Below are 24,348 nucleotides of genomic sequence, written 5' to 3'. Positions count from 1 at the left end.
AGAGCAGCTAAGATTATAGGCGTGTGCCACCACATCCAGCTAATTTTTTTTTTTTTTTTTTTTGTATTTTTAGTAGAGACAGGGTTTTACCATGTAACCCAGGATGGTCTCGAGCCCCTGACCTTGTGATCCGCCCACCTCAGCCTCCCAAAGTGCTAGGATTACAGATGTGAGCCACTGCACCTGGCCAAAAATCGTTATTTCTTTTAAAGACTAAGTCTGATGTGAGCTTCCCCAGGCCTTTGAAGATTTTCTATATTCATTTCTCCCTCCCTCCCTCCCTTTCTCCTTCCTTCTTCCCTCACTTTCTTTCTTCCTTCTTCTCTTTCATTTTCCTTTCTTTCTTCCTCCCTCCCTTTTTCTCTTTCATTTTTTCTCATTCTTCCTGCCTCTCTCCCTGCCTTCCTTCTTTCCTTCCAGAAAACCAGCAATATTGACCAAAAACAAATTTTCTTTTCTTTTTTTTGAGACAGAGTCTCCCTTTGTTGCCCAGGCTGGAGTGCAGTGGCGTGATCTCGGCACACTGCAAGCTCCGCCTCCCGGGTTCATGCCATTCTCCTGCCTCAGCCTCCCGAGTAGCTGGGACTACAGGTGCCCGCCACCACATCCGGCTAATTTTTTTGTATTTTTAGTAGAGATGGGGTTTCACTGTGTTAGCCAGGATGGTCTGGATCTCCTGACCTCGTGATCCACCCGCCTCGGCCTCCCAAAGTGCTGGGATTACAGGTGTGAGCCACCGCACCCGGCCAACAAATTTTCAACAAGCTCAAGAAGTTGATGGTACTGATGCTGAATAAGGGAGGGGGCTTGGCTACTTTGGAAAAAGCTTGGGGACCCAAACGTTGTTCTGCACTGTCCTGCACAATGCTTCTAGGGGGCTAGTTTCAATTCTGGGTGCCAGGTTAAAGAGTATATAGAAAAGACCACCTTCTGCAGAACACAAAAATGACAAAAATATCTTCACCAACAAAAGCCGCAGCAGCAGCTCCACCATGTACTGAATGCTTATCGTGTGCCAGATATTGGAGGGAAACATGACCTGTTGTCTGATGTGAGCTTTAAAATAACTCTTTTACAACTGAGAAATCTGAGTTTACCAACATTAAGTAATGAGGTGGATCTATTCGAATCTGTATACATTTGCCTAGGAAACGGAGGAAGAGAAGCTTTCCCAGGGAAGATCCTGCCTCATCTGCAGATGGGACGGCTTGGACTGTGGCCTTGGCTGCCGGAACTGGAGAAGCTGGCTGGGAGGGCTGCATTGCCACGGGAACTTTGGGTGGATTTTCCTGGACAAGAGTGACAATTAAACTCGCTTTAGAATTATAGGGGTTTATATTGAAAGGTGTTGGTGGCACAACAGACTTAGCTCATGGCAGGCAGAGGTCTGAATGCTCTGGAATCAGGAAGAGTGGGCTCCCAGACAGCCTCAGTGGAATCCACCTTGCAGTCACCCTTGACTGCTTTTTGCCTGACTGGGAGATTCTGTGGCTTGAGATGCCAAGCACTGTTCAGGCCCATGGCCCCTGTGGGAGACTCTATGGATCATGGGGAAATTGGGTCCATTCTTATCATTTGCCAGGAATGTGACAGCAGTTGACTGGGCTCCACCTGGGCAGTCCTCCAGTTGGTGGTGGTGGGGGTCCCAGCCAAGGACAGGGGGATGCTTAGATCAGACTCTTCCACTGGTTAGATGGCCGGGTTTTTTTTGTTTTGTTTTGGTTTTGGTTTTGTGTTGAGATGGAGTCTCTGTCGCCCAGGCTGGAGTGCAGTGGCGCAATCTCGGCTCATTGCAACCTCTACCTCCTGGGTTCAAGTGATTCTCTTGCCTCAGCCTTCCAAGTAGCCGGGATTACAGGTACCTGCCACCACGCCTGGCTAATTTTTGTATTTTTAGTAGAGATGAGGTTTCACCATGTTAGCCAGGCTGGTCTTGAATTTCTGATCTCAAAGTTATTTGCCTGCCTCAACTTCCCGAAGTGCTGGGATTACAGGCACGAGTCACCATGCCTGGCCTTTAAATGGACTGCTTCTTAGCTGATGTAAGAATTATCAGTACCCCAGACAAGTCTATCCCACCAACTAACACAGAGAAAAAACACGAGCAAGTAATCTGTATGAAATATTAGTTTTAATAACACAGAACCAGTCCACGTATGGAGGCACGGGCATAAGGTTAACTTGCACTAAATGTAATTCGTACATTTTTTCTAAAATAATAGCTTGAGCATTGAGGACTTGGTGGCCTTAAGCACTAACCCGAAGCTGAGCTTCCCGGGAAGGTGACCCAATGGAGCGCTTGGAATTACAGGGTGAAGTCTTCTTCCTGGGTCAGAGCTGGTTCAGGGTCACTTGCTCTTGAGGTCTCTAAAGGCCGCAAGCGCTGCATTTCGCCCAGCAGCTCCCATCACACCTCCTCCTGGAAGGGAATCTCCTATGAACCAAAGCTCCGCTCAAAAACCCGCCAGGGTGGGGGGAGGGGGACGGGGCTTACAGAGATCCAGCAACAAAGCAGAGTGGGGCTGCTTAGAGGGGTGCAGGGGCGTGGGCACTGGAATCGCCTAGGACAGACATTCAATAGATCCTGGCTCCCTCCAGGCTTCCCGCACCAAAGGTCTGGGAAGGGGCCAGGTCCACAGCCCACAGTCTCAATGGCTGAGGGTGGACCTGCTGGATGGGCAGATGCTTAGTAAGCAAAGTTAAAATTTCAGAATAAGGGGCTGGGGGGAGGGGGGAGATGTGGAAGCACAGACTCTTTCCAGGTGGACCAAGTCCACACAGCTCAGAGAAAGTGCGCATAGCAAATGACAGCCTCAGCCAGCTCCCTTAGGCTTGGAATGCGCACAAGAAAGAATTGTAAAGTTGAAGAAGTTAACTTTATCCATCCTTTCTGGTCTAAAATATGGATGGAGGCCTCTAATCCCAGCACTTTGGGAAGCTGAGTGGGGAGGATCACTTCAGCTCGGAAGTTCCAGACCAGCCTGGGCAACGTGACAAAATCCATCTCTACAAAAGAATAAAAAATTAGCCAGGCATGATGGCACACACCTGTAGTCCCAGCTACGCCAGAGGCCGAGGCAGGAGGATCACTTGAGCCCAGAAGGTTGACGCTGCAGTGAGCTGTGATCATACCACTGCACTCCAGCCTGGGCAATAGAGTGAAACCCCGTCTAAATATATATACGGATGGGGAATTTAGGGACATGGGTCTCTCACAACCCCGCATTGGAATGTGGTGAGATGCCTCCATCAGGACGCATCCCCAGGCCTCCTGAAGGGGAGGTGTGAGCTCAACTGTGGGCTGTGGTCAGCCTGGTGGAGGCAGCGGCTGGGTGCTCACCTGTGCATGGAGAGCTCTGAACACAAGGCAGCTTCTTATGGTGGGAGTTCCCTGCTCCCCTCCCTCTCTGCCGCCTTCATTGTTTATCTTCTTCCTCCTTCTCCAAGTCTCTGGCCTCCAGTGAGCCCTCCCAGTCCCCACAGGGTAGTGGGACTCCAGGTCACTCACCAGGATGAGCCCCACTTCCACAGAGATACAGGCCCTGGAGAGGGCAGCGGTAGCCAGAATGCAGGGGCACAGGGCGGGCAAAGTAGAGCTGGTCCAGGGACATGGCACAGTGGAATATGTTCTGCAGGGGCAGGGCCACAGTCATTAGCACAGGAGCATTACAGCCTTTCCTGTCCTGGCGGGGTTTCTTCCCCTCCCCTGTTCTCCAGCAAAAGTTCTTCTCCTTCCGGGATATTTTCTTGGGTTCTTAAAATGCAGAAAGGGAAGGAGATGAGATGGAACGGGCACATGCCCTGGCGCTGGGAGTGAAGTTTTCTAGAGGCCTTTTGAGGAAGAAAGCAGGGTGGGGAACAGGAACTGAACAGGAAAGAAAAGAGGGTTTTGCTATCTACTCTGCATCCCTCTCGCTCTGCTGGAAAAACAGAATCGTCTGACTTATTGTGGCTGCTGGCATGTGTCTCTGCGAGAACTTCCTCCTGTGGCCAAGGCGTCCACCTGAGCCCGGACCCCGGCGTCCAAGTTCCAGCAGGATCACTGTGAATGGCAGACAAGGGGCAACGGAGCCCGAGCACAGTTCTGCCCCCCCTGGCTTGGGTGAGACCAGCCCCAGGCTGAGAAGGGAGGCAGCATAGGACAAGCGAAGGTCAGACTCAGGGGGCAGGTCTGGACAAGAAGCCCCACGTCTGCTGGGCATCACCACAGGAGTGTCCCCCCACTGCCCTCCTCACCTTGCCCCAAACTGAGGCCATCCTCTTCCCTCCAGTCTGCTCCTCCCCATCCTCCTGCGTCAGTGAATGACAGCACCTTCCTCCCCCTGGCCTCTGCACCTACGCTTCACATCACCTCCATCCTGACCCCCATGTGCACACTGTCACCAAGGCTTCTCAAGTCTGCCTGCCCCATGCCTGCTGTACCCAGCCATTCCCTTCCTTCCTGCTGCCTGGCCTTCTTTCCTCTACCCGGACCAGTGCTGTTCAGTGAACATGTAATGGGAGTTACATATGTACTTTTTGATTTATTAGTAGCCACATTTAAAAAGTAAAAGCAGAGCCTGCTGTGGCCTGTAATCCCAGCACTTTGGGAGGCCAAGGTGGGAGGATCACTTGAGCCCCAGAGGGGCTCAGCTACTTTGGTCCCAGCTACTCAGGAGGCTGAGGTGGGAGGATGGATGGCTTGAGCTCCAGAGGTCGAGGCTGCAATAAGCTATGATTGCACTACTGCACTCCAGCCTGGGTGATAGAACAAGACCCTATCTCTAGAAGGAAGAGAAGGGAGGGAGGGAAGGAGGGAAGGATGGTAGGAGGAAGGGAGAGAGGGAGAGAGAAAGGAAAGAAGGGAGGAAGGAAGGAAGGAAGGTAGGAAGGGCAAGTTGATGAATTTAATGTCAATAACATATTTAGCTCAATATATCCAAAATATTACAATTTCAACATGTAATTAATATATAAATTATTGCTGAGATATTTTATATTTTTTTCTATACTGTGTACATTCTACACTTGCAGTACATCTCACTTTGGCCTCAGATTTTTCTTTTGCTTTTCTTTTTTAAATTTTCTTTTTAGAGATAGGGTCTCATTCTGTTGCCCAGGCTGAAGTGCAATGGCGCATCACAGCTCACTGCAGTCTCGAACTCCCAGGCTCAAGCGATCCTCCTGCTTCAGCTTCCTGGGTAGCTGGGACCACAGGTACACACCACCACCCCTGGCGATGTTTTTGGTTTTTTGTTTTTGTAGAGATGGGGTCTCACTATGTTCCCTAGGCTGGTCTCTGGCCTTGCAAGTGCTCAGTAGCTGCAATGAGGCAACTGAGCCTGGCCTCCTAACTGGTCTCCCTGTCTCCAATCTCTAGTTTTTGATAAACTGAAGTCTGAGGACATGCTGCTGCCTTGAGAAGGGGGTACTCTCTCTGAAGAAAGTCAGATGGCAGAGCCAGCATGGTTGTCAAGGCAGAGGGCCACAATCCTGGTGACCTTCTCAGTGGGGCTGTCCTGCCTGTGTTTCTGAGTCCTCACTAGGGATCCCCCATTCCCTCGATTTGACCACTTCTCTGCCCTCTTTCAGCCAGGGTCCCTGCCACTGTCCTCCCTTCCTGATGAAAGCTGAGTATGGAGGGACAAGATAAAGCAGAGAGGTCACAGCCAGGAAGTGAGGGCACAGAGGGAATGCTGTGGTGAGAGACCCCCTAGGCTTATACGCACCCCTCCAGGAAGCCCAAAGATTCTCTCCAAATCTGGTGGTGTGAGGATGTCTCTGCCAACCACAGAGTCCTTGAAGCCAGGGGCATAGACCTCGATGCAATCAAACACTGGGGTGCCAAAAACAGAGAAATGAGATGGTGTTAGGAAGAAGAGGAGACACTAAGGGGATACAACTTGGCAAATTTACTAACAGTCATTAAATTACACACAGACATGGGTTTATTTTATCATATGCAAATTATACCTCAACAGGTGAAAAACAAAAATCAGCCCACAAGCAAATGAATAACTCATCCCAAAGATGCATGGGCAGGCCAGTCCAGTCCCCAATTTTCCCCACTTCCCTACCCCAACCCTAAACACAAAGCTGCTTGTCTCCACTTGCATATGCAGCTTTTTTCACCTCATCACTTTCCACAAGCTCGCCCTTTCTTTCTTTCTCTCTTTCTCTCTCTCTCCCTCCCTCCCTCCCTCCCTCCCTCCCTCTCTCTCTCTCTCTCTCTCTTTCTTTCTTTCTGAGACGGAGTCTCGCTCTGTCACCCAGGCTGGAGTGCAGTGCTACGATCCCGGCTCACTGCAACCTCCGCCTCCCGGGTTCCTGCCTCAGCCTCCGGAGTAGCTGAGATTACAGGCATGTGCCACCACCCCCTGCTAGTTTTTTTTGTGTTTTCAGTAGTAACGGGGTTTCACCATGTTGGTCAGGCCTGTCTTGAACTCTTGACCTCAGGTGATCCACCTGCCTCGGCGTCCTGAAGTGCTGGAATTACAGGCATGAGCCCCCATGCCCGGCCTGCTCAAGCGTTTCTCTTGCTTGGAATGCCCTTTGCTGCCTGGCCAGCTCCTAGTCATCCTTGGAAACCCAGCTTGACCGTCCCTTCCTTTGAAAGCCTTCCTTGTCCCTCTGGCTCATGTTTCTCCTTTGGTTCATGCAGTCAGTTGTGCTGTAATGACAGGTTTCTTAATTTGTCTCCTCCATCCCTTGCTAGGCTGCGAGCAACTGGGGGGCAGGAACTGTGTTTTCTTGGCTTTCTTAGCCCAGTTCCTGACCCCAGCAGTCATTCACTATGCTGACTTGAGGTTCCCTCGACTATTTCCTCCCTTTGGGACGTCATCTGCAGCTGTCAATCCTGAATGGGGCAGTGAGGAGGAGCAGGCCCAGTCGGGTCGCAAGCCCGGCCGGCTCTGGAGGCAGAACATGCAGCTGTCTTTACCTCTGTCTGCATAAGCGTCTCTCTCCCGCTCGTCCCAGGCCTTGCCTCCAGCCAGTGTGTAGGGCGTGTACTGAGTGAAGAGAGAGACTACGTGGCAGCCGGAGGGAGCCAGGGTGGGGTCCAGCGCAGAAGGGATGCAGAGCTCAATCATAGGCCTGTGCGGGCAGGGAGGAGAGACGGCAGGTCTAAAGAGCAGCAGTGTGGAGGTAAGGGCCTCTGAGATGACTTGGGGCACAGTGGAGAACCTGAGATGACACCAATCCTGGGCGACTGTCGCTGTACAGCCACAGTGGTTGTCCACTTGCACTGGCTTAGAAGCCGCCAGCGTGATCCAGAGCACCTGTGAGGAGCTGGCCTTGCCCAGACCTCCGAATGCATGGCCTGTCCTTGCCTGCCTTCATCACATGCTGTGCTCTAACCACAGCTCCCAAACGCAAATGTCTCCAAGGTCCACACAGACAGTGGGAGTGTGGAAAGAGGCCAGGCCTAAGACAGCAGGCGCCCAGGCAGCCAGATTTCAGCCAGGATTTAGCGGCCTGACTGCCTTTTCCAGAGCAGACCAATGGAAGACAGAGTTGCTAGGGCTGCCTCAAGCTCCAGCAGAGCTGTGACCTGCTTCCCACCCCACCACCTTTGCCTGCCACACCTTTTCTACCTGGAGCACATTCTCCCTCTGATCTCCAAATATGAGTCTCCTTCAAGGCCACGGGAAACGCCCCTTCTCCCTGCGTCCCTCAGCCGCAATATTTTTGCTGAACTTGGATGTCCACCAGGGATCTCAAACGTCCCCCGTTCAAACCCCAATGCCTGATTAGCCTCTAAAATCTGCTCCACCCCTGCCGCCTCTTCCTCTCTTCAGTAAATGGAGGCACCATTTCACAGTCGCTCCTTTTTATTACCTACTTCCCACTCCCTGTCCAACAGCAAGTCCTGTTGGCTTCACCTTCAAAATACACCCAGTCTTCAGTCCCTTCTCATTACTTCCACTGCCCCCACCCTTGTCCAAGCCACTGTCCACTCTAACTTGGATTCTGCAACAGTAACCCATTGCAACAGATGCCTTAACATTTTCTCCACACCGTGTCCAGGCTGGTCTTTCTAAAGTATAAGGCAGACTCTGCACAAACTTTCCTGGAGTAAGAGCCAGGGCAGTTGACAAGACCCAGCACAATCAGATACCCTTCACTCCCAGGTGCTGTCTCTCCAGTCACTCTGGCCTCGTCCCTGTGCCTCCTACACAGCAATATGCTCCTGCCCCAGGGCCTTTGCACCTGACCTTCCCTCTGTCTGGATGTTCTTTCCCAGGTACCCACAAGATCTGTATCCTCACTTCCTTCCGGTCTCTGCTCAAGTGCTGCGTTATCAGAGAAGCCTTTCCTCCCCTTCCCTGCCTATTTTTCTCCGCAGTGCTCATCATCAGTGCTTACTTGTTGATTGTCTTCCTCTCATGGATAGAAAGTCAGCGACCTGAGACCTTGTTGGCTTTGCTTGCTGATCTGTGCCCAGTCACTGAACCAAGCCTGGCACAGAGTAGAGACCCCAGAATATTTATAAATGGATGAATGAACTTTGCCCTATACCCTTCTCTCCAGAAGCACATCTTCTTTACCACATGCTGTAAATATTTGTGTACCTGTCTTATCATAAGCTTCGTGTCGGTTTCATGCCCCTGCCCTGCTAGTTCTCCCAGCTCGTACAGAGCCCGGCACTGAATAGGTTTTCAACAGTGTGTGCTGGACAGCGGACAGGATGGAAAGGCTCTTGCTCCTACAGTGCCCCTGCCTTTTCTGGAAGGATGGAAATACAGCTGCAGTGGGAGGTGGGAAATGCTTTTAGAAGTTTTGCAAGAAGGCAGCTTATCAGAAAAAGAAAGGCTACGGAGCAGGGGACTGAGTGAGTGCGTGCCCCCGACAGGCTCTGAGTGAGAGAACCTCCTTTGCTCTCCCAGAACACATTTTCTCATCTTCTTCCCCAGCCCCAGCACTTTCCTGGGCAGCGCTCTGCCTCTCTGCCCCTTCCGCTAACCTGAGCTGCTCTTCACCCTTACCTGCCCTGGTCCTCAGATTTTTCACCTGGGATGTGCTTCCTGTCCTTAGAAGTTAAGTATGGATTTTGGCAGATCCTAACTCACTGTGAAGGTTGAACGCCAGCCCTGATCCCTGCTGTGTGTGGCATGGACAGCCCCGCCTCCCAGGCCCACGTGGAAGAACATCAGGGGATGTTCTGTCCAGGACTCCCACCTGTGGGAAGGCAGGCCGTCCATGGCGTCTTCAAAGGCCTGATGAAGGAGGAGGGTGTCTTCACAGTTCAGGTGGATGGAGCACTGGTGATGGGGCAGTGGGTGGCCCCTGGGAGCATTGGGGGCCGCCAGGAAGCTGGGCAGCCTGTCTACGGCCACTGAGGGATCAAAGAGGAGGGTCAGGTCTTAGCCCCCCAAGGTCCTCCCTCTACAGCCAGCACCCTGCTACCCTCAGTGGTGGATGGGAGTAGGAAAGTACGAGCAAGTGTTTCACCTTCTGACCAGGCTGCAGGGGGACATGGGCTGGAGGTCAGGGAATGGAGATGATGACAGAGTTCAGCTGCTCCCCGCCTGGAGGCTTCTCACCCGGATGGGTCAAAGAAGATAGTGCTGCAATGTAGTGTGTCTCTTACCATTGATCTTGGTGACAGGCGACCGGGTGTCCAGCTGAGAGATTTTCTCCAGGAACTTCTCAGGAAGCCATTCCTGGAAGGAGAAGCCTCCATGAAAGCCCCCAGACGTCCAAGGCCCCAAGGAAGCTGCCTTCTTTCTTTGCTCAGGAAGATCCCTCAGTCGCTCCCTCTGGAAATCCTCTTCATCCTTCAAAGCTCAGCCAAAACCACCTCCCCTGTGAAGCCTTTCTAGATCCCCTCCCACTCAGCTCTAACCACTTCCTCCTCTGTGCTTGGCCAGCAGTTCTGACTGTGAAATAGTCCACACCTCTCCCTGCTTGCAAAGGGGACAGTGGTTTGCAGGTCTCTTTTCACTACTGGTCTGTAAGCTCTTGGAAGCCTCGATGATCTCAGAATTGGCTTAACAAGTTTCTTTTTACTGATGTTTGCCGAATTTTATTAATGGACTCACTCAGAAAAAGTAGTGCTTTGCCCCTAAGAATTGCCCCCAAGAATGGCTGGGAGCTTCATGCACGTATACATGTTATCATATCTTTTAGGCACAGGGAAAGTCAATTGCAAAAACTGTCCCCCAAAGCTCACCCCTCCCTGTTTGCACACCCGTTTCTGTGTAACCTTGCAGTGCCCTCACACTCTGACTCTGGGCTTGGCCATGAGACTTGCTTTGGCCAATGCTAGCAAACAGGATGCAAAGAGATCAAACCACGTGATGCTTGCATACATGCTTGAGCTTGCCTGCTTTTGCCCCTTGCCAGACCCTGAGAACATGCCTGGACTACTGTGCTGCGGGAGGACAGACACACGGGGCAGAGCCGAGTCCCCCCAGTCATCCCAGCAGAAACTGTCCTGGACCAGCCACCACCGGCTAGCTTCCAAGAACATGAAGGAGTCCCGCCAAGATCAGCAGAGCCGGCAAGCTGACCGGCAGCTGACTGCAGATGCATGAGCCAGCTGTGAGCAGCTGAAATCCACCAAGATCAACTGAAGTCTCCAGTTCTGGGTGCCAGTATTTCTTATTGTATGCCCAGAAGTTTTGTGGCTCTTTTAATTAATTAATAATCATGGATAATACAACAGATAGTTGACACATACAATGGAATTAAAGCTGTTGAGAGGGGAGAAATGAGGAAAGTAGGAAAGTTGTGGAAACAACTCTAGATCGAAAGTCAGACCTGGGTTCTAGCTCTGGCTCTGCCAGTGGCCAGAATCTTGGTCACTTCACCTCTCTGGCCCCTTCTCCTCACCTGTGAGGCTTCTTCCCTGTTTGCTACCTGCCCTTACCTGCCTGTTTCCCAAATGCAGAGACTTGGCTTTTGCATCTCACACCCTGATGCAATCCTGGCTCCCTCAATCCCCACAGATTCCAACCCCTGTTTTGGCAGACATCTAAGATCCACCCTCCTGCCCGCAGTCTCACCTGTGGCGTCAGCTTCAGGAAGGTGATCTGTGGCGATGTGTTGGACAGCACCACCTTGCTTCTCACCTCTGTGCCATCTTCCAGCACAACTCCTTGAACACAGCCTTCACTGTTCACCTGCACCTTCACCACTGTCTAGCGCCCATCAGAAACCCCCAGGAAGGGAAACCCAGGTTAGATCTTGTGGGATTCCCATGGTCTGTGATGGTCCTAGGCATTCGCAACTTCTTCATCCCAAACCCACCCCATCAAGTTCTGCAGCTTCTCCATGAAGCCTCGGCTTCTCCATGAAACACTCAGCCTCAGTTCAGTGACCAGTGGTTAGCCACTAACGGGCTGCTTGATCGTAGTCTCTTGATTCTGCAACCCACCCCCTCACAGCTCCTCTGTTCATCAGTAAAACAAGGGACCTTCCAAATCTGAGACTTGGTTCTGTCCTGGGATCCTTGCCAATAACTGGGGTGGGGTAGAGGGACCGTTCACCTTTTCAGTGAAGATGCTTGCTCCATGGGTGGTGGCTGAGCTTGCGATGGCATCAGAGAGGGCACCCATGCCCCCTTGGACATAGCCCCAGGCCCCCTGCATCCCCTCCAGGCCCCCCATCACATGATGCAGCAGCACATACCTGAGGACAGACCATCCGACTCAGATCCTGGAGGTGGGATCTCATCTCCCCAGAGTTGTAGGTGCAACTATTCCTTTCCATCTTGATCTTCAGCCCCTCCCTGCCACCATCCAGCCCTTTCCCAGTAGCCTTTAATGAGCTCAAGTTCTTGTAAGAGCCCTTTGCCTTCTCTACACTGACTCCCCAGCAAGTGTGTCTATGTGCATAGCTTTATTACCAAAAAGAAGGCAACGATGCCCAAACCTGCAGCTCCAGCTCCTGTGTCTAACTACCCACAGATATCTCCATTTGGACGCTTTCTTGGTAGGCATCTTAAACCCACCACCTTTTCCCCATTCTCCAGCTGCTTCCGCTTCAATCTTTCCCATTCCAGTGAATGACACCTTTCCATAGAAGGTTCTGTTTCCAACAGAAACCAGGTGTCAGTCTTGACCGCTACCATCCTTCCCCATCTATGTCCACACAGCAACACCAACTCAGCCTCCAAAGGGCTTGCAAGGCCACCCCACCTCTCAGCCTCTCTTCTCTTCCTTATGCTGCTGCAGTAGTGCCCCTCATTGGAACCCCTCTCCCACACTTTCTCCCCTGCAGGTCTTTGTCCACATATATCCTGGAGCCTTATCTTAAAGCCCAGCTGTGCTCCTGCCACTCACTTATCGCCATTCCAAACCTCCCTGGCTTGGCGCTGCTCTTAGGGAATGACCAGTCTCCTAGCAGGTGCTCCAGCCTCATCCCTCATCCTGTCCCCTCTCTGTACCCTATCCTCCTAACTAACAGAACCACTAGATTCCTGGGTAGATCACACGTTCTCTAACCCCAGCATTTCCCCTGCTGTTCTGTCAGCCTGAAGCCCCTGCCTCCCTCATCTTGTATTTTGCTAACTCCTCTTTGTCCTTTGGGTCTCAGATCAAATACCTCTTCCATGTGGAGGCTTCTCTGACCCTAGATCAGGCTGTGTTCCGGCTGCTCCTCCTAGCATCACACTCACACCACTTCATCATCATCACTCGCTCTGTGTCTCTCACCCATCAGGACGTCTGCTCCACTCACTACGGTATCCCCAGCACCTAGCGAGCGCTCATCCATATTTGTTGGAAGAATTAATGAAGGAACAAATTACTTAAAGGCACATTTCACAAACTGAGCACTGGCTAAGCCTCTCAGAGATCCCAAGAGAAAAGGGCAGGAGGCCCCAGCTGGAAGATCCAGATTGGCTGGTAGATCACAGCTTGGCCAACATGTAGCAACTGCTGCCAAGCCCCCGTCTCTATGGTCCTGGGAGAATTTGGGGCCGGCTTAATATGTGTTGAAAAACCACTTCCGAGGGTGTGCTCATCCCTTGAGTCCCTTGAGAGAAAAGCCACGTCGACAGCTTCTAGCTTCTAGCTGTATCTTCTGGTGCACTGGAAACGGCCCAACCCTTGGCAGCATTCTCCATCCCAACACACACACACACACACACACACACCCCTCTATTCCTGCTTCTGTGGGGGCTCATTAAGTCAGACCACACTGCAGGCTTCACTGTGTCTGACTGCCACCTCTCGGATTGGGCTGTCAGCGCACACCCGCACTCACGAAGAGAAAGGCAGCTTACTGTCCATCCTGAGGTGTCTGTGTGAGTGTCCCGCAGCCCAGGGAAAGGACCGGTGGCAGGCAAGGGAGAATGGGTGTTTGCGGGAGTGGAGAGGTGGAAGAGGGAAGGGAAGAGGAGAGGAAAGAAGATATTAACGTTGAGATACCAAGCGGGAGGTGGGAGAGAGACTTTTCTTAGTGAAGCAGTAGGGCACAATCACTAAGAAGGAAGATTTTGGGGAGTCAGACACCTCGAGCTGAAAATCAGCCTTGCCACTTGAGTGGCTTTGGGCAAGACACTCCCTTCTCTGAACCGCAGTTCTCAGACGTTGCTCTGAGGGTTAAATGGATCGTGTGTGATGTGCCTGGCTTGGTTCCTGGCTCACTGGGTGAGCTCTGTTAAGTGGCAGCTGTTGCTGCAGCCACTGCCACTGTTGTCCTCACTCCTGTTGGGGAACATGCCCCATTCCTGTGTCCCGCCTCACCCCCCTCACTCACCCACTCCCCGGAGTGCAGGGACTTGTCATGGCTCCAATCACAGCATCTGTGGCCAGAGTGGCTTTTAGAGGCTCAGACTCAAACCACTGATCCAGCACCTGGACAGCACAACAGCAGAGAGAAGGCCTTAGGGGCCTCGACGGGAGGAGGGTCCCCTTGCTCCCTGGTCGGGCCTGATGCTGGGGAACCGCTCACCTTGGTAATGGGAGCTGTGAGGACCTCATAATATTCGGGAAGCTGGGCTCCCAGGATGCGGCCTATAACAGAAGATCCACAAAACAGAAGTTGAAACAGGTGACAGGGAAACCCTCCAACCTGGCCTGTGGGAAAAAAGATTGGAGGAGGCCGAGACTTCCTGCCGGGAGATGGTATAGCACAGCCAATGCAGAGACAGACCCAGCTTGAGTCCCGGCCACACCTCTCACTAGCAGCGCCTGGGACACATTTTTAACATTTCTGAACCTGATTCTTTACCTGTAACACAGGAATCCTATTTTACACCCCAAGGGCTACGGTGAGCATTAAATGAGCTAGGTAAAGCATTTGCAAGTTCATAGGCATTTAATACGTTTAATCAGTTAGCATTATGTTTGGAAAATTTTAAACTTGTACCTTATTCCCTTATTGCTGATCCATTCCTACAACCCTGATTCAGACCATTTCAGAGTAACTAGGTTTTAAGACCTTCAGGATAGAAATCATGGTCTCTAGCCTTATAGCACCCAGGCCTAGCGTAGTGTCTGGCACCTAGTAGTTGCTCGATAAATGTTTTTTGCCTGTTTTTCACACAGAGCTCCCTGGACTGGTTATCTGAGAGGCAGTGTCTACTTTTTGCATTTGTAATAGATTCCACTGGCTCCACACTCTTTGCAATGTATAAGTCTGCAGTGCCTCCCAACCCACCACAGCTTGGTTAACCTGCCCGGCTCCTTGGCTCTAGGCTCATCCATGTGACTTGGCCAGCCAGTGGAACGTTTGCAGATGTGACACAAAGCCAGACCTGAAACAGGCCTGTATATTGGGGCATGCCCTCTGTGCTTGTGCCACTGATGTGAAAAGTCCACGCCCAGATCAGCATGTGCTTCTACAAGGAGGACGGGAGGTACCTGGAGCAGAGCTGCCTCCACTGAGCTGCTGCAGACACAAACACATGCCCGAGACCAGACCAGATCAGCTGAGCCAGCTGGGACCAGCTGAACCATGAAGACATGTGGGAAACAAGCGATTTGTTTGTTTGTTTGTTTTTTCTAGGATATAGAGGCTAAACTGGTCTGTATATCCTCAAGGAGGGCAGAAAATAATAGCACACTTGATGTGCCTTCCATTCTCATACTCATGACAGACATTACTGATCACAGAACTTCTCCTTGCTGACCCCAAATCTAGCATTCTTCCTGTATAGGAGCAGCACTTCAAATCTCTTGGCCCCTATATCTTATTCCAGCCACGGCCATGATGCTGAACTCCATGCAGGCTTTGATCAGCTCACAAAGGCAACTCCACAGCATCTCACTTCAGTGCTGAAAAGTAAGCCTCTCTACTTCTTCCCTAGGGCATTCATGGGAACCTACTTGGCACCCACAGATGCACAGCCCGGAAGTGTGGGAGTCAATGCCCTGTGAGGCAACCCTTGACCAATGGGAGATAGAACCCAAGGAATAAATATTTCCCTTTCCATCTCCCGAGAAGGTTCCTCAAATGCATTTCATAAGGTTTCCCAGAGGGCCCACACAAGTCCAGTATCTTGTCACCCACAGTGTGGCTAGTGTGATCACACACTCTGGTATTGACTCTTCTGTCCACTCTCACCCCCACTTTCTCCTATTTTTGTGCCTTGGGGTCACCCTTCCAAATGAAGTACCCATGCACAAGCCTTGGTCTCAAGCTCTATTTTAAAGCGCATCAGCCTAAGATGCTCTCAACAAAGTGCTCCAGGCTGCCCGTAATTGATCGCAGCATGTTAACTGATCCCAGCTGGCAGGTTGCCATGGAGGTTCAGGCTTGTGTCTAGGCATTGAGACAATGAGCTCACCTCCTTGAAGGTCACTCATCATGCCCTGGTGCCTGCACTTGGACTTACCTGCCTTCAGCAGGGGCTTGAGGGTGGACAGCGACTTGATCCTTTGCAGCAGAGAGCCACGCTGGAAGGCCACCATGTCCACGGGGGCCGCATCCAGCAGAGGGTCAATGGCTAATGCCAAGCGATGCATGAACTCCTCATATCTGGGAAAGACCTGCAACAGAGCTCTGCATCGAAGCCCCATCATCCATATCCCTCCCCTCCATGCTGTCCCCATATGGCCTGTCACCCCCACAGCTTGATGGTTCCTCAGGCCTCGGCTTGGCTCTGTTGAGCTCCCCCAGTTCCAGGTCTCTGGGTTAACATCAACACCAAGAAGAGTACATGGGGTGGAGGTGGGGGTGGTCAGGAGACCCTGGGCGATAGAGGAGCCACCAGGAGTGGCAACAGGGACACGGAGCTAATGCTGGCCAACACAAAGTGTCACCCACAGAAAACTGGCAAGAATCTTAGGGTGTGGCCTCTGCGATAAACCATGAAACCACTTAGAAGTTTCTTCCTTCTGTCATTTCTTCTTTTTTTTTTTTCCAAGATGGAGTCTTGCTCTGTCACCCAGGCTGGAGTGCAGTGGCGCGATCTCGGCTCACTGCAACCTCTGCCTCCCAGGTTCAAGTGATTCTCCTGCCTCAGCCTCCTGAGTAGCCGGGATTATAGGCATGTGCCACCATGCCCAGCTAATTTTTGTAGTTTTAGTAGAGACGAAGTCTCACCATGTTGGCCAGGCTGGTCACGAACTTCTGACCTCAAGTGATCCGCCTGCCTCGGCCTCCCAAAGTGCTGGGATTATAGGCGTGAGCCGCTGCACCTAGCCTGTCCTTCTGTCCTCTCATATATTACTGGTAGAAGTAAGACCTTTGCTTGTATTCTTTTCTAGTCTGTAGGTCTCCCACACCGTCTCATCACCCGCAGTCACAGAAGACTGCCTCTTCTTACCCCACAAGCTCCCATGTCAGAATCCACTTTCCAAAGCCTGGTTTCTGACACTCACTTTCGCTTCCCTGGTGGGCACAGGAGCAGTGACAGAAGCCTGTGCTACTGGAGGCCCTACCTGATTCTTCTTAGCCCTGGACTTTGCATTTTGGTCTATCTCTACCCATGGATAGACCCATGACATTTTAATAAGTGTTACATAAAGAAAAGTTACATGTTAAAATACATTTGAGAAGTCTTGGTAAAAACGAAGTTAAACAGGTTTCTCTAAGCAGGACTTTAATATGACAGCATGGAAAGACAAAACCAGGAATCAAGCTCCTTACTTTCCACGATGGGAAATGGGCCCTTGCCTCTGGCGTGTGTGGTCGCTAGAGTGTAGGGCCACAGCTAGTGTCCTGCAGGCCCGGGGACCTGGCCTTGTGCCAAATCCCCTCAAGTGCATCTGAGATGGGCAGGATTTGGACAAGAGGATGCAGGTGGTGGTCTCCAATCTGCCACAGAAAAGAACCATCAAAGAAGCACTTTTAAAAAGCTAAGCTCCTCAGGCTGGGTGTGGTGGTTCATGCCTGTAATCCTAGCACTTTGGGAGGCAGAGGTGGGAGGATTGCTTGAGCTCAAGAGTTCCAGACCAGCCTGAGCAACATAGTGAGACTTTTGTCTCTACAAAAGAATTAAAAATAACTTAGCCGGGCATGGTGGTGAATGCCTGTAATCCCAGCTATTCAGGTGGCTGAGGCAGGAGGATTGCTTGAGCACGGGAGGCGGAGGTTGCAGTGAGCCAAGATCGCACCACTGCACTCCAGCCTGGGTGACAGAGTGAGACCCCGTGTTAAAAACAAATGAAATAATATAACAAAATAAAAAGCTAAGCTTCTCAGGTGATTCTGATCATCAGCCAGGTCTGAAAACTGCTGGTGGAAGAGACTTGTAGGCCGTGCATCTGTGGTTCTCTAAGTTTTACCCAGTAATAGATTAACACAAGAAAAGCAATGTACATGGGTTCTATTAATCCAGGTTCTTCTTATGAAAATGTCTCCACTGAGATATGATTTAATGCTACACCTCAGCTTGTATCCATGCTTGGTACAAAATGGCCATTCAAATAATCTTCCTATGTCCACAGAACCAACTGTGGCAGGGCCCTCACGGAACTCAGTGGCTCATCTAGACAACGCCACCCAGCAGGTTCCTAGAACGCAGTTCCAAGGGGAAAAAAGTGCATTCTCCATCCAACATGTGCTCATCCCATCACCAGGGCTGCACACCATCATGGACACTTCGTTGCCTTGGGCAGTCAGGAGGGAGCCTTGGGATGCCACATTGAATGAATATTTAGAACTCTCTTGTCCTAAGTTCCTGATTCAGTTGATTTTATCCTTAATTTTCTCTGATCATCCCTCATCTTCCTTTCTGGCTTTCATGTGCTTTAATGTGGACAAACACTCGGAACTCTGTCTGAAAACTGGAGGGGCATGAAGCACTTCCCGGTCTAAGAACATGCCGGTGCATTTCCTCTTGAACTCAGCATGCACAGCCCCTCTGACAGTGGCCCCATATTGAACACACGCAGGTGTGCGGGTCTTCCAGTCCACTGGTCTTCATCAGCATCCTCCACCCGCTTCTCTTCCCAGTGCCTGAGATCAAGAGCTGCCACCAACTGGAGCCCTCCTAGGAATGTGGGGTGGCCTGGCCCAGTGCCCATGGCCTTTGGACAGTTGTTCTAGGACAATCCAACCACGCCCATCTTTAGGCTGCTGAGGGAGTAGGAGCTCAGTCACTGTCGCCTTCCCTACCTGGGCATCCTTCCGGGAGAACTGGGCAATCTGCTTCTGGTTTTCTGCCATGTCTGTGCCCAGCAGAAGGGACCTGGGCACCTTGCTGCCCGCACCCTCTTCCAGCATGGGGGTGAAGGAGTAGGGGTTTCGAAGATGAAGCCTCAGCCCGTGTTTCTGCAGAACACAAACAGCACGGCAACAAATGAGTGGCTCTGTGGTCTCTGCCCGTCATCTTTTTCTCCTATTGTGTTTGTGTGAACATATTGGTACCTGTGTGTAGATTCCCAAGTGTATGGTCCTGGTGTCTGTTTTTTAAATATAAGTTTATAAAAATCCCTCTTGCCCAAGTACCCTATGGCAGACAATACTGTCTCATACCACAGTACACTATAGCATTCTATACCATAGTATACATACCATACCATGCCATACAGCACCACGCCATGCCACATCGTACCATACCACACTACATCACATCACACCATACACACCATGCCATACCACACCCTACCACATCATATGATACTATACCATGTCCTATCGCACCACACTACACCATGCCGCATCATACCACACCACACCATGGCACACTCATTCCATGCCAGGGACCGTACTAGGGTTTACAATGGTTACCTCACAACAACTTTGTAAGTACAGTCTTGCATCACTTAACGATCGGGATATGTTCTGAGAAATGCATTGTTAGGCAATTTTGTTGTAGTTTGAGCATCACAGAGTGTACCTACACAAACCTAGATCTGATAGCCTACCACACATAGGCTGTGTGGTGTAGCCTATTGCTGCAAACCTGCACAGCATGTTACTGCACTGAATCCTGGAGGCAACTGTAATACAATGATATTTGGGTATCTAAACGTATCTAGGCTGGGAGCAGTGGCTCATGCCTGTAATCTCAGCATTTTGGGAGTCCAAGGCGCACAGATCAGCTGAGGTCAGGAGTTCGAGAGCAGCCTGGCCAATATGGTGAAACCCCATCTCTACTTAGAATACAAAAATTAGCTGGGCGTGGTGGCACACACCTGTAGTCCCAACTACTCGGAAGGCTAAGGCAGGAGAATCGCTCGAACCTGCAAGGCAGAGGTTGCAGTGAGGTGAGACTGCACCACTGCACTCCAGCCTGAGTAACAAAGCGAGACTCTGTCTCAAAAAACAAAAACAAAAACAAAAAACCCAAACATAGAAAAGGTACATTAAGAATATGGCACAAAAGGTAAGAAAAATGATACCATATAGAGCCCTCACGATGAATGCAGCCTGCAGGATCAGAAGTTGCTCTGGGTGAGTGGTGAGTGACTGAAGGCCCAGCACACTGCTGTGCACTACTGCACGCTTTATAAATACAGTACACTTAGGCTACACTACATTGATTAAAACATTTTCTTCAGTAAGTTAGCTTACTGCAACTTTTAAACTCTATAAAAGTTTTAATTTTTAAAACCTTTTTGATTCTTTTAAAAAGACACTTGGCTAAAAACACAAACATTGTATAGCTATATAAACTATTTCCTTTATATCCTCATTCTGTAAGCTTTTTTCTGTTTTCAAAATTTTTACTTTTTTTTTTTACTTTTAAAATTGTTTTGCTAAAAAGTAAAACGCAAACACACACATCAGCCTAGGGCTACACGGGGTCAGGATCATCAATGTCACTGCCTTCCACCTCCACATCCTGCCCCACTGCAGGGTCTTCAGGGACAGTAACATGTGTGCTGTCATCTCTAGAGAGCAATGCCTTCTGCTGGATACCTCCTGACAGACCTGTCTGAGGCTGTTTGACAGTGAATTTTTTAAATAAGGAAAAGGAATACATTCTAAAATAATAATAAAAAGTATAGTATAATAAATACGTTAAGTGACAAAGTAATTTACTATCAAGTATTATGTACTGTATATAATTATATGTACTAGACTTTTTGACAACTGGCTGCACGGTAGGCTTATCGCCACAAACAAATGAATAATATGCTGTACTGTAACTATGACATCACTAGGGGACAGGAATTTTTTTCAGCTCCATTGTAAGCTTATGGGACCACCATTGTATATAGTCTATCGTTGACCACCATGTTGTCACGTGGCACGTGGCTGTCTTACTATCCTCATTGTACAAAAGCAACACGAGAGGCTCATAGGAGTTAACCAATTTGTCCCAGGTCACTTTAGGAGGTAGGTCTGGGTTTCAAAACCACAGCTGTGTAACTGCAAAGCCCTAGCTCTCAGCACCAGTCTGTAACTGCTCCACTTCAGAAATAAATAATTAAATTTAGAAAGACACAATCAAGCAATGGTTATGTGAAAATCTATACTTACAAGGTAGATAAATTATTAACATCAGAACATTTTATTTACTTTGCAGACTCATTTACTCCAGGGTCACTTTAAGTGGAAGTCCCCTTGATGCATTTAAAATATGATTTGATTTACAAATATCTGATTAGCACACAGAACTTTCCAAGAGCATATCTACTTCCTCAAAGGAGGCACAAATAAAGCAAAAGGGGCCTGTGCTGCCTCCAGTTTCTGCTGTCCAGAGGCTTCCTTCTCCAGATCCGTGGCCTGCTCCCTCAACGACTGGAGGTCTTGGCTGGAATGCCACCTTATCAGCCAGGCCTCTCCTGCACTTCCTGCCCCCTCGCCCTGCAATATTTTTCCCCAAAGTACCTGTCACCACATAGCTAATCACATATTTAGTGTTTTCATTGTCTCCCCAAGTAGCATGTGAGCCCTGTGAAGTCAGGGGCATTGTCTATTTTGTTCACTGCTGTATCCCCCACATGCAGACACAGTGCAGTTAATAAGCATTCCGTCGACTCTGAATAAATGAATGCTACGTTGCAGACAAGGTACGGCCGCAGAGGAGAGAAACGAGATCTGAGAGTAGAGGTTTTAGAAAAGCACGAGGAAACCAAAAACAGGCTTTTCCAACAATTGCTGCTGGAGTTGCTCCACACTGGAGACGCTCCAGGCAGGCAGGCTCGCCACAGCTCTGGACACTCTGTGCCTCGAGGAGGTTCCCGACACTGGTGGGGGCCGGGGCCAGGAGACGGCTGGGGTCCCTCCTAACCCTAAGATGAAGACATTCTTTATTCTAAGCTGGAGAAACTTCCAGCTTCGTTCTTCTTAAAGTGGTCAACTCTCTCATACCCAGGAAGCATCCTTAGTTTCTCTCCTTGTCATTCTTGTCATCCCGTACGCTGCCTCCAGAACCTGTGTGCTTCTCTCTAAGCCACCATTTTGGGAATCGCTGCAGCGGCGGCCTCGTGATCCACATGCGACCCCTCCTGTTTCCGCCGAGTCCTCACCAGCCAGCAGGTGGGCTGACCTTTGTAAAGTCACACATCGTAGCAGTGAACTTCCTGATCACACACCTCACTGGCTTCTCGCTGCACTTGGATAAAATGCAGTCCCCGAGTTGGCCCCTGCCCCTCCCACCCCCATCTGCTGCCCTCTGCCTGTCACTCCTCTGCCCTGGCCACACTGACCTGCCCTCTGCTCACGCCTGCCTGGGTGGGTCCATCTCCTCTTCCCTCTGACTGGAGACCGTCTGCTCAGATGTCCACATGGCTGCTGCTGGTGACCTCTTGGTATTTGAAAACCGCTCAAATGTCACCTCCTTGAGGAAGATGTCCTTCCTGGTCGCCATCTAGGCTGGAATCTCCACTCTCTCTCTAATGCTGCCTTCTTTTCTTTTCTTCTTGGCACTTACCTCTACCTGAAGTTCTCTCCCTAAGAGCAGGGTCCTTGCCTTTCCAGTTCACTGCTGTACACTGCCAGCGCCTGGCACACAGCAGGTACTCAGAAACATGGACTGAATGAAGGAATAATCCCCCCCCCCCCCAAATCAGGGACCTAAGAGGAATCCAAAAGTTATTCCAAGTATGACTAATTGACTATGAATCACTTTTCATTTGATTCCAGGACTTTCTCTTCTAAATGGATGCTCTGTCATTCTTAATGGTGTTAAATCAAATTTAGCTTAAAGCTGCCTCCTTGAATACTTTAAGCTCAGCCGAAAGGTTTCTCTGTTCATAGTGAACTCTAAGCTAGAAGGAAGTGTAAACAGACTGTAACCTACTCCTGTGTCAAGCGCCGAGTTTTGGCCAATCAAAGGGGACCAAGTGTTTAAACTGTGTTCAAATAAGACAAACACTGAGCTGTATCCAATCCAGCTATTTCTGTACCTCACTTCCATTTTCTGTACATCACCTTTCACTTTGTCTATGAATCTTCTTCTACCACAGGGCTGTGCTGGGGACTTTGAGCATACTCTGGCTCAGGAGGCTGATCCATTTATGAATCATTCTTTGCTCAATTAAACTCTGTTAAATTTAATTTGGTGAAGGTTTTCCTTTTAACAATGGTTTTAATTATGTGGAGTTCGAATGAGAAGGGGAATGTTAAGGAACCATCAGATTATATCCATGAGATTTGTTCGGATTATGAAGTATTATTCTTAAAAAAAAAAAAAAGAAAGCAAAACCCTTCTTTTATTTACCCCATGAGAGTTCTCAGCATGCATAACCATGGCATGGGTGGAACTGTTGGAAAGCGTGTGTGTGAAGGATGTGTGTCTAAATGACCAGAGATACAAGAGATTTTTTTTTTTTTTTTGAGATAGAGTCTTGCTCTTTCGCCCAGGCTGGAGTGCAGTGGCGTGATCTCGGCTCACTGCAAGCTCCACCTCCCAGGTTCACGCCATTCTCCTGCCTCAGCCTCCTGAGTAGCTGGGACTACAGGAACCTGCCACCATCCCTGGCTAATTTTTTTTTGTATTTTTAGTAGAGATGGGGTTTCACCGTGTTAGTCAGGATGGTCTCGATCTCCTGACCTCGTGATCCGCCCACCTCAGCCTCCCAAAAGTGCTGGGATTACAGGTATGAGTCAGTCTCTCTAAGAGCAGGGTCTGGCCCGTACGAGAGATTTAAAGGGTGTGCTTCTCAAAGTTGTGTTCCGGAGGCCTCCTCTCTCAGAATGACCTGAGAATGCCATCAGAAAGACTGTTTCTGGGCCCCACCACTGCCACCGAATCAGACCTGCGAGCAAGAACCCCAGGGAAATCTCCGCTTCCCCAGCAGTTTCCCAGGTCATACTCTGTGGCCCTGCAAGTTAGAGCCCTACCTTAGAGAGATTTCCAGGAGAAAAGTAGGAGCAAAATGAATAAGACTGAGTGAGACACAGAAGGTCAGTGAGAGGGGGGAGGGAGGATGGGGTTGCCTCTGGCAATGAGGTCAAGGCTGGCCCAGGGGGAGGTGGGGAAGGTGGCTTATGGCTGAAGGGGATGAAAAGCCCCCCTCCACATCCCCTTCTCTGCCAGTGCAAAGGCTCTGCCCTTCCAGCCTGGATTCCATCACCCAGCGTGAGACTGCTGCAAAAGCAAACTCCGCCGGGCGCGGTGGCTCAAGCCTGTAATCCCAGCACTTTGGGAGGCCGAGACGGGCGGATCACGAGGTCAGGAGATCGAGACCATCCTGGCTAACACGGTGAAACCCCGTCTCTACTAAAAAATACAAAAAACTAGCCGGGCGAGGTGGGGGGCGCCTGTAGTCCCAGCTACTCGGGAGGCTGAGGCAGGAGAATGGCGTAAACCTGGGAGGCGGAGCTTGCAGTGAGCTGAGATCCGGCCACTGCACTCCAGCCTGGGCGACAGAGTGAGACTCGGTCTCAAAAAAAAAAAAAAAAAGCAAACTCATTTTCTAGGTGGATGGAACCGGGAGGTGATCCAAGTCAGTGCTCGCATTGACAGCTGTGGAAACTAACACCCAGGACGGGGAGGCAGGCCCTGGTGGGGACCACAGAGGGTCAGTGGAGGGTGCTTTGGCTCAAGGAGGGGAGGAGGGGCAGCGGTGCCAAAGC

At 50.4% G+C, this 24,348-nt stretch overlaps 1 protein-coding gene across 9 annotated transcripts in view; it reads right to left on the bottom strand.

Moving 5' to 3' along the window:
* Positions 1-2,109: 2,109 nt before the first annotated feature.
* The window catches only part of PYROXD2 (pyridine nucleotide-disulphide oxidoreductase domain 2), a 32,836-nt gene continuing 10,597 nt past the window's right edge, over positions 2,110-24,348 (bottom strand). Inside the window, exons 5-16 of one of the 9 annotated variants that reach the window (XM_010389532.2) lie at positions 18,493-18,648; positions 15,767-15,920; positions 13,882-13,943; positions 13,687-13,784; positions 11,472-11,613; positions 10,989-11,123; positions 9,572-9,644; positions 9,160-9,316; positions 6,920-7,074; positions 5,709-5,815; positions 3,509-3,629; positions 2,110-2,419 (exon numbers count right to left, since the gene is read on the bottom strand). In XM_010389532.2, coding sequence (XP_010387834.1) covers positions 2,349-2,419; positions 3,509-3,629; positions 5,709-5,815; positions 6,920-7,074; positions 9,160-9,316; positions 9,572-9,644; positions 10,989-11,123; positions 11,472-11,613; positions 13,687-13,784; positions 13,882-13,943; positions 15,767-15,920; positions 18,493-18,648 — 1,431 coding nt within the window. In that variant the 3' untranslated portion in view covers positions 2,110-2,348. The other 8 variants (XR_004059954.1, XM_030940102.1, XM_030940100.1 and 5 more) reach the window with 8 other exon arrangements.

The sequence above is a fragment of the Rhinopithecus roxellana genome, chromosome 11, assembly GCF_007565055.1.
Source record: "Rhinopithecus roxellana isolate Shanxi Qingling chromosome 11, ASM756505v1, whole genome shotgun sequence".
Taxonomy (NCBI): Eukaryota; Metazoa; Chordata; class Mammalia; order Primates; family Cercopithecidae; genus Rhinopithecus; species Rhinopithecus roxellana.
The sequence above is the reverse complement of the archived record's forward strand: the minus strand, read 5'-3'. Positions and strand labels throughout refer to the sequence as shown.